The sequence below is a fragment of the Leptopilina heterotoma genome, unplaced genomic scaffold (genome assembly GCF_015476425.1).
Source record: "Leptopilina heterotoma isolate Lh14 unplaced genomic scaffold, ASM1547642v1 Lhet_60, whole genome shotgun sequence".
Classification (NCBI taxonomy): Eukaryota; Metazoa; Arthropoda; class Insecta; order Hymenoptera; family Figitidae; genus Leptopilina; species Leptopilina heterotoma.
In genome coordinates, this window is record NW_025111138.1 from 3,125,018 (window position 1) to 3,136,771 (window position 11,754).

General features: G+C 24.4%; 1 protein-coding gene across 1 annotated transcript; it reads left to right on the forward strand.

Moving 5' to 3' along the window:
- The first annotated feature begins 318 nt into the window (after window positions 1-318).
- Window positions 319-9,381, forward strand: LOC122509467 (CTTNBP2 N-terminal-like protein). The gene is made up of 7 exons (XM_043623582.1): window positions 319-919; window positions 1,346-1,447; window positions 1,534-1,758; window positions 3,123-3,747; window positions 3,870-3,965; window positions 6,724-6,833; window positions 8,594-9,381. The coding sequence occupies exons 1-7, from the start codon at window positions 755-757 to the stop codon at window positions 8,984-8,986; spliced, it is 1,716 nt and encodes a 571-aa protein (XP_043479517.1). The 5' UTR covers window positions 319-754; the 3' UTR covers window positions 8,987-9,381.
- The last annotated feature ends 2,373 nt before the right edge of the window (window positions 9,382-11,754 follow it).

Below are 11,754 nucleotides of genomic sequence, written 5' to 3' on the forward strand. Positions count from 1 at the left end.
CTGTGAACTTTGACAGCTGGCGCCATTACGGCAGTTTTCTTTCTTTACACTATTTTTTTTCTATTTCTAACAAAATTAATACATTTAACAAATATTTGTATTTAAAAAGTGTACAAAAGTATTCAAAATTAAGAAAAAAAAATTAATTTAAATGTAAAAAGTATTTATTTTCAGATAAGTAAAGTATTAGTTTTGAATTTACCGCCTGGCGGCCATTGCGTTTTCATTCGACCAATAGAAATAAATGTCCATTATGAAAAATAATAATAATAAAACAACGAGGACAACGATAATGTCTACAGTACTTGGTTAAAAAGAATAAGAAAATTCATATATAAACTTTTGCAGTAGTATTGAATATAGTATCTGATAAAGTCTTCTCTACGTTGTCGGTTCGGTTTAATTATTATTTTAATTGTATGTCTTTGATCGTAAAGACAAATTTCCCCCGAATTGGAGATTAAAAGCAAAATTGTTTGTTTTGTCCAATGTTTTTCTTGATTTGTCAAAAGTGATATGCAAAGAGAAAAATACAAAGTAAGCTTAAAATGTATTAATTTGAGATAGCATTCGCAATGTTACGGAGCCGAGTGAGTCGTGGGAGTCACACATGGGTTGAAAACCTCAATATCGAAAGGTGAGAAAAAAATATAGTGAGTGTATTCACACAACCCCCCCGGAGGGAAGAGAAGAGTAGTGTTGTTTCAAGTATACGTAGAAATCTCGGGTTTATCTACCTGCTTCTAAAACCAAGATGGCATCTACAAGTCAAGCCGCGAATTCACCAGGAGTTTCTGCCGCGACGACGACAACATCGTCAAAATCTCAATCGCCACCAGTCATAAATTCCCAACTTGGCGATGGTAATCGAGGCAATAATTTTGAACCTCTCGATAAAAGTTCATCAAACACGCTCAAGGTAATTTATATTTAAATCGAAAATATGTGCACAATTAACTCAAAAATTGTTTTGAATAATTCTCTTAATGTAAATTTTAAAACTACTTACTCCGGAAAATAACTTTATGGAAACATTTGTCGTAATTACACTGAATAAGAGAATTTGACAAATGGTACTTTTTTAAAATAAATTTGAATTGTATTTTTATAATTTGCATAAGTGCGAAAATTTTATACTTATAAATAGATGCATTCTATCTTTTAATAATATGTATATATTATTTAATATTTATAAATAGTCAGTATATATTTGAAAAAGAGAACTGACTATTAATATTTAAAAATGAAAAATTATTTCGAATTGTTGACTAACTATAATTATTCAATTACTAATTTTAATTAATAAAAAATTCTATATTTTATTAGATAAATGTTTTGATTTTAGCGCAATCCAAAAATGGAGTTGAGCAAAACAGATTTGGTCGAGTTATTAGGATATTTAGAAGGTGAACTTCAAGCACGAGATATTGTTATAGCAGCGCTAAAAGTAATTTACATTTAAACAGTATTTGAAATAGAAAAGTCAATAATATACTATCGAGGGTTTTAAAATTTGTTTTTATTTTCCTCTAGTCGGAGAAAATGAAACACCTATTGAGCTCACGATATCGCAGCGGTACCTCTGATCCTCATTCAGCTCTCGCCAGAGATGTAGCTATTGTCGGTGGAACAATTGGACCCCAAGGAAGTCAAGTCGATCAACAAACTGCAAGCTTAGAAGCTCTAATTACACAACAACGACGAATGCAGTGTCGCATGGCTAAAGTTCTTAAAGAAGCTGAAATTAGACATCGAGCAGTAAGATTAACATGCAATTTGTCTTTTTTGCCCTTTTATTCAATTTTTAATTAGTTAAAAGCATAATATAAATAGTCAGGGTTGCCACAGGTCAGGGAAATCAGGGAATTTAGTGAAAAGGCAGGGAAAGTAGAATTGGTCAGGGAAATCAGGGAAAAGTTATGGATTTTTATTAAAAGAACTGTAAAAGATTAAATTTTTAGAATTCATAAGAAAATTCTGAATTTTGGTATCTTCTTTGTTTGCCTCATAAATTAAAAAAACCTTAAATTCGTCAGAAGAATTCAATTATTTAAAAATTTGTTGATAAAATTCTTTATGGGAATTCAATTTTAAGAAACATTCAATTATTCAATAAATTATTTATTTTTTGTATTTAAATAATTGAATTTTCTTAGAGTTTTCTAATAAAAATTGATTTAAAAATTAATTTCTGCTAAAATTTTAGATAATATTTGAATATTAAAAGCATTTTAGTGTGAATTTTTAGAAATAGTTAATTTTTAAAAAGGTTTCAAATTAAAATTTTTAGAAAATTTGAATTTTTCATACTTTTGACTAACAATTCTGTAGAATTAATTTTTTTGAAAAATTTTAATACCTATTTAAAATTATTTAATGGTTTCATTTTTTAAAATATTCCTTGAAGCGCTTAATAGCTCTATGAATTTGTATCTATTAAATAAATATATTTAATCGAAGAATATTTCCGAATAATCGAAATTTCGTAAAATTGAATTACAAACAAATGGATTTGAAAATTCTTGAAGAACTTTTTCAAAGTTTATTAAAAATAATTGATTTGAAGACGAATTATTTTAGTTAAAAATTCTAGAAAATTATAATTGAATTAAAATGATGAAAATAATTTTGAAAAAGTTACAGTAACAATATTCTTACAAATTGATCACTTTGAGTCGAAGACTCGGAGTAATTGATATCTTCATGTTTTATAATAATTTTCTTATCAGTTATTGAATTTCAAAAAGATTTGAATTTGAATGTTCTGAAAAATTTTAATTCCTACGGATAAATAATATGTAATTAAATATTTATTTAAAAATGAAGTTATTGATGTTTTTGAATAATTTATAACAATTAAAGAAATTCGTAAATAAATGTAATGGAACATTTTTATGAGTGTCTAATAATTTTTAGAGTGTTTTAGAATATTTTTTAAGGTCAGGGAAAAAGTCAAAATTTTGTTTGGAAATCAGTGAAAAGTCAGGGAAAAACAAAATTAATTTTTTGTGGCATCTCTGTAGTGTGCAATATAAATAGTAATATTATCTTTCAATTCGTCGTTTTAGAAAATAATTGTGTTAAAGTAAATAAATATAATATAAAAATTTCCATTGTTCCAGGTAATCAAAGAATTGGAGGAAGAAAAACGAAAGCACGAGCACGATACAGCGCAAGGTGATGACATCACTTATGGACTGGAGAAAGAGAGGACACGTTTAAAAAAAGAATTAGAATTAGAGAAGCTCGATAAAAAACGAGTAGAGCAAGATATGAAAAAGTTGAATGACACTTTAGATGAGGAGAAGAGTCGACAGAAGCAAATAGTACTTTTATTGCTCGCCGAAAGAAAGAAGATAATAATGAAATATATTGAGGAAAGAAAAAGATCTGAGGATTTGGCGCAAATTTTAAGCGAGGAGAAGGTTCGTATTGATTCAATGGCCGAGGGCCTCGAGGAGGAGAGTAAAAAATCTCTTCAAATGGAAGCCGAATTAGAGAAGCAACTTGCACAATTCGATATCGAGAGACAACAGTACAGACAGGCATTGACGAAAGAGGAGAAAAAAGTCAAGGATCTCGAAGCTGAATTAGAGAAGCTTAAAGGGGAAATGGAAACTACTGGTAAGGAGTCGCAGACACGTGGCCCCATTCGTGGTGTGGGTGCAACTCCTCCGCCACCACCGGCGAAACCCGCAAATTTAACAGCTTTGCCAACTCTTAAACCTGTTAATGCGCCCCAAACCAGTAAGTTTTGCATTGCATATTTTATTCCAAATACTTTTTTCGTACTTTTGTAAAATATTTTAATATTCGAAAAAAATTAGGATTTGTTCAATTATTTTTATGAAATAAATGTATATTTTTAGTCAAGGGAGCCGTTTTAGGCACGGGTACTCCAATGGTGAGCAGTAAAGTTGTTCAGCCAACGGCTACAGTTTCTAGTGTTCCAGTCAGTGGTCCCAGTAAGTTTGATTTTCGAATAATTAAAGCAAACTATTTACTACTTTTTTTTTAGATTTTAGCCACTAAAAGATACTATTTCTGTTTATTTTTGCAAATTTTCACTACTTTAAATTCGCTAATACTAGAAATCGAAAAAACATTCTCAAAAATTTTAATCAAATTATTTAAAACGATTCAATTATTTTCAAAAAATATTCGAAATTCAATTATTTTCAATATATGGTATTTTTATAAAATTTTGCAAAAGAATTCATTTATTAAAAAAAAAAAAGAATTGATAAAATTCATCTAAAATTCAATTATTTTCACAAATAATAAAATTTCCACAAAAATTCAATTAATTTAAAATAGCATTTTCAGAAAAATTTTGAAAAAATCAAGTATTTAAAAAAATTTTTTATACAATTCTTCACAATAATTCAATTACTTTCACTAATTATAACATTTTTCATGGAAATTTAATTATTTAAAAGAATGTTTGATCAAATTCTAAGCAAGAATTCAATTATTTTCATAAATAATAAAACTCATAGATGAATTTTAATTATTTTTAATACTATTTTAAATTAATTAATCGAAAAATTCAATTATTTTCAGAAATAAAATTTTCCACAAGAATTCAAATTATTTAAAACAAAATATTCATAGTATTTATTATACCTATTTCGAAAAAATTAATTATTTAAAAAAATGTTTATAAAATTCTTATGAAGAATTCAATTATTTTCAAAAATAACACAATTTTTCACTGAAATTCAATTCTTTTTAAACATTTTAATAAAATTTTTGTGAATAATTAAATTTTTTTCATAAATAATAAAATTCTACTCAGGAATTCAATTATTTTCATAAATAATAAAAATTTCACAGGAATTCAATTATTTACAAATTCTTTATAAATTTCTTAGCAATAATTCAATTATCCTCATAAGTAATAAATTTTGTCACAAGAATTCAATAAAATTTAAACATTTTTATTAAAATTCTTGACAAGAATTCAATTAATTTTCACAAATAATAAAATTCTTGTTAGAAATTCATTCATATATATTTTAATAAAATCCTTTAAAAGAATTCAATTATTTACAAAAATATTAGAATTTTTCACAAGAATTCAACTATTTTCAAATATTTTAATAAAATTGTTTGAAAGAAATCAATTATTTTTAATACAATTTTAATAAAATTTCTCGAAAGAATTCAATTATTTTTAGTAAATTTTAATAAAATTCAATATACAAATTCAATTATTTTTAATACAATTTTAATTCAATTCTTTGAAATCTTTTAATTATTTCCGAAAATTTTCACATAATTTTTCAAAGTAATTTACTTATTTTCAAAAATTTTATAAAATACAAATAATGTCATGAATATAATAAAATTTTTAGAGTAATTCAATTGTGTGAAATACAATTTTCAAAAAAAATGTCGAAAGAAATCAATAATTTAAATATTTTAATAAAATTCTTCGTAAAAAATTAATTATATTCTTAATTTCTAGCAACATTTTTTTATAATAGTTAAATTATTATTTTTCTAAATAATAAAATTCATCGCAAAAATTCAATTATTTTTATTCCAATTTGAATTAACTTATTTGAAAAATTTGAATTATTCTTTTATATTTTTTAAAAATGAAAAGAAGAATTCAATTATTTTTACAAATTATAAAATATTTCCTAGGAATTCAGTTATTTAAAAAAATTTAATAAAATTCGTTACAAGAATTCAATTATTTTCATAAATAGTAAAATTCATTACAGGAAATCAATTATTTTTATAAATAATAAAATTCGTTGCAGCAATTCAATTATTTTTGTAAATAATAAAATTCTTTACAGAATTTGAATTATTTTGTATTCAGTTTGAAATGAATTCCTCGAAATATGCAATTATTTTATAAAGTTTTATTAATATTCTTCGAAAGAAATGAATTATTTTCAAAAATTTTGATAAAATTCTTTTTTATTATTTAATTTTAAGAAACAATCAGGTATTCTATTAATTATTTATTTTTGTTTTTAAATAATTGAATTCTTGTAGAATTTTTGAATAAGAATTGATTTAAAAATAAATTACACAGTTAAAATTTTAGATTTTTAATAATTGAATATTAAATGTAGTTATAATATGAATTTTTATAGAAATTGTTATAAATTTGAAAACGGTTTTACATTAAAATTGTTTCAAATTTTAATTCCTGTGGAATAATAAATAAGTACTCATATACTTATTGAACAAAAATTTGAAAATTTAAATAATTTAATTTAATAATTATCAAAAAAATTGTCTTTTAAAAAATTTTAATTAAAATTAAAAAAAATTATAAATATTTATTAAATTTCTAAAATTTTTAACTAAAAGTTTTGAAAATAATTGAAGTTTAGAAGAATTTAGAATTTAAGTTATTACCAGGGAAAAAAAACATTTTTGATGGAAATCAGGAAAATGTCAGAGAAATACAGAATTAAATTTTTATGAATTTTGTGAATCGACTAAAATAAGTTTTTTAGTCGCCAAGTTTAATTTTTTGATAATAGCTATTTTTTTAATACCTTTTTCAGTCTTAATGCTACTTTTTGATACTTTTTCCAGTCTTAAAGCTACTTTTTGCTACTTTTTTTAAACAAATTATTAAATGCGAAGCCTGTTAAATTAAAATTTGTAAATTGAACTGTATTGAAAGAAATGAAAATTTGTAAATTGAATTGAATGAAATAAGAATTTGTAAATTAATTTTTAAATTTTCCACAGCTACAGGAATAGCCAGATCTGTAACTCCTGGACAAGCGATAAGAGGAACTGCATTTACACCAAGTAATCCTGCGTCAACTGCTGAAGCGCCACCGACAACTGAGGCTCAGGTAACCTTTCCACACTATCCAGCACACTCTACGCTAATTTAACGACTATCGAAATCTACTTGTGTGGTAGATTTGATGTACTCAGTCAATTTATAGCTTTTTGCAAATGGTGAATCGTAATTTCTTTGCAAATACTTGCAAGACTGACTTTTTTAGATAATTTTTACACAAAAACAACTCAAGAAAACGTTTTTCTTTTAATTGAAAGAAAAACCTTTTTGTTTTTACACCAAAAAGAAAACAATGAGAAATGCACTTTTTTTATTTTTAATTTACAAAACTTTTCACAATCTTAAAAGTTAAACGTATAAAGAGCAAGTATCTAATTATGAGAAACTGAATTAATTTAAAATTTTTACAGTTAGCTTTAATTTCGTTTTTAGACTTCCTCTTAGAATTTTACATATCCAAAGTTTTAATGTGTTATTTCGAGTTTAATTAGAATTAATTAATTAATGGAATTAATCAGATTGTTTTTAATATTTGATTTTTTAAACTAAAAAAAATTAATTTAAAGTGTTTTTGGAAAATTTTAACCATTAACATTATTGAATTATTCTTATTCAATTTAGTGACAAAAAAATTTTATTTATTTATGAATAAGTGTGAGAAAAAACAGGATTATTTCAAGAGGTTTATTTTTATTCCTCTATAATTTATTTTTATGTACATACTACATAATTTTAGAATTTTTACAATTTTTTAGTGTTTTTTTTCAAAACAGAAAGTCATTGAGTTTAAAAAATTCAAAGATGTATCTTTTAGATTGAAAGATTTTATCTTTTATCGATATTATCTAGTCTCGTACGTATACCTTTTGTATTTAAGGGTTTTACATTTTTTAAAAAAATGCATATTTAAAATTCAGGAAATGAGGATATTGATTAGCGTTTTAAAATTTAAATGAAATATGTACTGGGAAGGTAAAAAGATTTTTCATAAAAAGTGTCATAAAAAATTTATTTATAAAAACTAAAAACAGTATTTTATCGAATCCTTCAAATTTGAAATTCATGAATTATTTTTCCTTTTTCTCAATTTGGTGACAAGAACCACTTTTTAGAAACTTTTTTCGATTTTAAGACAAACACAATTTATCCTACGTTTTAATTTGTATACACATTATTATTTAGAATGTATACTGAATCCTGAGTCAATTAAAAAAAAAGTAACTTACTTCTGAGCTTTATTCATGAGTTTTCCCTTGCTTATTTTTCCTAAAAGCACCTTATTTATTTTAGCAAGCATTTTTTTGGTTCTTTTTCTTAAATTAGAAATTATATTTCTTCTACAACTACGGGCGCGGTTTTTCTTTCTTCCAAACCTTTTTTTTTATCTTCTGCCCATTTTTTTACACAAACATTTATTGAAATTGTCCTTACATTTTACAGATTCTTCTTTGGTTTCTATTTCTAGCAACTTTTTTCTTATTTTGTAAAAAGCGTTTTTAGCTCTGGAATTTATTTATAAGCAATATTTTTCACCAACTCAACACGATGCTGTGAATTTTCTTCTGCAAAGAATATTAACCTCGGTTATTGGCTTGAATAATGATTTTTCCGTTTTTATATCACTCACCCACTTATTATTCTTATTTTCCGCTTTTTTTGGTTCAGCACCACACTGAATGTAGAATAAAAAAAAGCAAAGAGAAATAAATTATGTTCAGCACAACCAAAAAAAAAAAAAAAAATTGCTGCGTCGCGCAAGATAATTTTCAGCTCCGTTAAAAAGGAATTTCGTGTATCTTAATTCCTCAGGCAGTACACAAACGACCAGTTGTCCCAGCTCCTGCAAATTCTGGTGCAGTCGGAAAAGTTGTCGCTCCTTCAACACAAACACCGGGAAAATTGCCAACGTACAGTGCAAATGCAACAGCAGCAGCAGCTTCTTCTTCTCCAACACCGGGAATATTGCCAGTTAAGAAACCGACAGTTTCACGTGGAGTGCCACCGCCAGTTCCACCAAATAAACCAGTGGTACCGCCGAAAAAGGAAGCCGCATATCTTCGAAGAACCGAATCCTCACAATTGGCCACTGATAAATTTATAAAACCAGTTGCTATCAACGCTGCCGCTACTAATCTTCAAACTCAACAACCAATCGCAGTGTCGACGCACTCCACCGAAGAAGAGGTCAGTAACGCTATTTAAATTATCCATAAAATTGTTATTGTAAAATCCTCGTCTAGAATTCGTTTTTTCTCAAATAATAGAAATAACATCAAAATAGAGGAAAATTACAAAAAAAAAGAAAGAATTTTACAAAAAGAAATTGACGAAAAAGAAAAAAGTTGTAGAACTTTAAGAGAAAGTTAAGGAAAAGTCGAGAAAAGACTTTCGAGAAGTTCATGAAATTTTTACTCTCGTAAATATTTTTTATTACGAGAATTCCTTACGAGAATTATTATAATAATGTGATTATATCAATTACTTTTATACAAGAATTCGAAATTTATAACACAAAATTACAAGAATTTAAAAATCGAATATTCGAGTCGAAACAGTTTTCGAAAATAATTATTTTATTTTTTGTCTTCTTCTTAAATCGACAGTAGATTTAACGGACAAATTATAAAATTTTCATTCAATTATATTTTTTATACTTCAATTTACAAATTCGCAATAAGTAATCGAAAAAATTGAATAATAAATCGATAATTAATTAATTAACTGAGAAAAATAATAATTCTTGAAATACTTTGAATTTTCCGTTCGGAAAAATGAATTTCTTTAAAGTCTTTTCCTGTACAAGAGAAAAATTCGGTATTCGTTGTAAATAATGAAAAATTATTTGTGTATGTAAATTTAAAATATTGATATATTATACATTGAGATTTATGTATAATTAATGATTGTATAATTTATATTGTTAAAATGTAAGGCAGCTTCTATACTAGATAACTTGAAACTTAATTAAAGTTGAAATATTCAAAATTAGTAGATATCTGGTTAATTTATGACAACAGCATTTGAGCTGTATTGTATAATAAGTAAAATAATGATGACAATGCTCTATGCAAATTAAAACGTTAGAATTGTCCACGAATGTGCGAAATTGCTTTTTATCGTAAAATTAAAAAAAACTCCATTGTTTTTTATCGATATAATTAATTTTCAATTCAGTGCAATTCATTTTGTTTTATTAAAATTTAACTTTTGATTTAAAATTAAAATTTAATTTTTAATTTAAGGAAAAAATTTAAATTACCAAATTCAACGGAATTGAGCAAAATTTTTAATTTTAATTTTTAATGAAATTAAAATTTCATTTTTGATTCAAACTTAAAATGAAAAATTAACAATTTTGTTCAATTCAATTGAATTTTGTAATTTAATTTCTTTTCAGTTCAATTTTCGAGTTTAATTTTTTTCAGTTCAATTTTCTAATTTATTTTTTGTTCAGTTCAATTTTTCAAGTTAAATTCTGTTATTTATTTGTTTTTTAATTCAATTTTTTAATTTAATTTGTTTCTGTTAAATTTTTTAATTTAACTTTTCTTCAGTCAAATTTGTTATTTTAATTTTTTTGCAGTTAAATTCTGTTATTTTAATTTTTTTTAGATACAGTTGAATTTTGTATTTTAATTTTTCTCCTATTAAATTTTCTAATTCAATTTTTCTCCAATTAAAGTTTGTAATTCAATTTTTCTTCGGTTAAATTTTACAATTCGATTTTCTCCAGATAAATATTGTTATTTAATTTTTTAATTCAATTTTTAACAGTCGAATTTTTTTCCCTAATTTAATTTCGTTTACAGTTAAAAATGTTTAGCAAGTAACAAATTTTTTCATTAATTAAATTTTCCAATCCTTAATTATCACGATACACTGCCTCGGAGAGAAAAAATAAAAAAAATTGAGAATTATTATTAAATTGACGCACTTTGAAATGAAAATTCTCAATTTTTATTTTTTCTAGCAAGAATCTGTTTCTCAATCTGCATAAATATAGACACAAGTCGAATATATTTTCGAATTTTTCCTTCTTCTGTTTTATGCAGAAAAAAATAAATGCTTCCACTTTAAATACAATAATAAGAAAAAAAAAGAAAAGCAGCACATTATATGAAAAAAAACAATAAATAATTAAAGTGATACTTAAGTAATAGTGAAAAAAATAATCGCGTTGTTATACGCAAAAGTGTTTGATTTTTTTTTCACAAAATAGTCAACTAGTGTGATAGCAAGTCAACCTTTTACCAGAATTTACAAAATGGAACTTGTAATCAAAATGCATAATAATATCTTATTTCTATTTGTTAGAAGAGATAAAAAAAATGCTGCCAAGAAAGAATTGATTTTGAGATTATATACAATATAATAGACACATAAGAAACATTATTCCATGTATAGTCGATGTCAATGAAAAAAATAGACCAACTCAAGGATTGTTTTTGCTAGAATATTATTGTAAATGTAAATAGAAAATTATCATATAGACTCATTTTTGGAAAAAAAATATTATATTCAATTGTCCGCAAAATATTCACTTTGTATAGAAATGTTTTCCATTTTAAAATTATTAATAATAATTAATATTAGTTAATATTATTGACTTATATTTTTATCATTTGTCGTTTTCACTGAAAAAATCCAAATCATTGTTATATTTATCAGAAAATTCATTTTTTAATCAATGACGTTAATAAGAATTTTATTAAAATTGTAATAAAAAATTAAATTCTATAGAAAGTGAATACTTCGTCGAATAATTCTTAATGAATTAAAATATAAAGAAATAAAAAAGAAATGAAGAAATCTGCCAAAGTTTTAATGGCAGCAGACTTTATATTATAGTTGCGTGTAAATATCTACAAAATATTGCACATATAGGAAATAAATGTGACGAAATCGCGAGATTTTTTTTTTTAATTTCTGTAAATTTATCAATTTATAGAAGAAAATCTAAAATTATAATA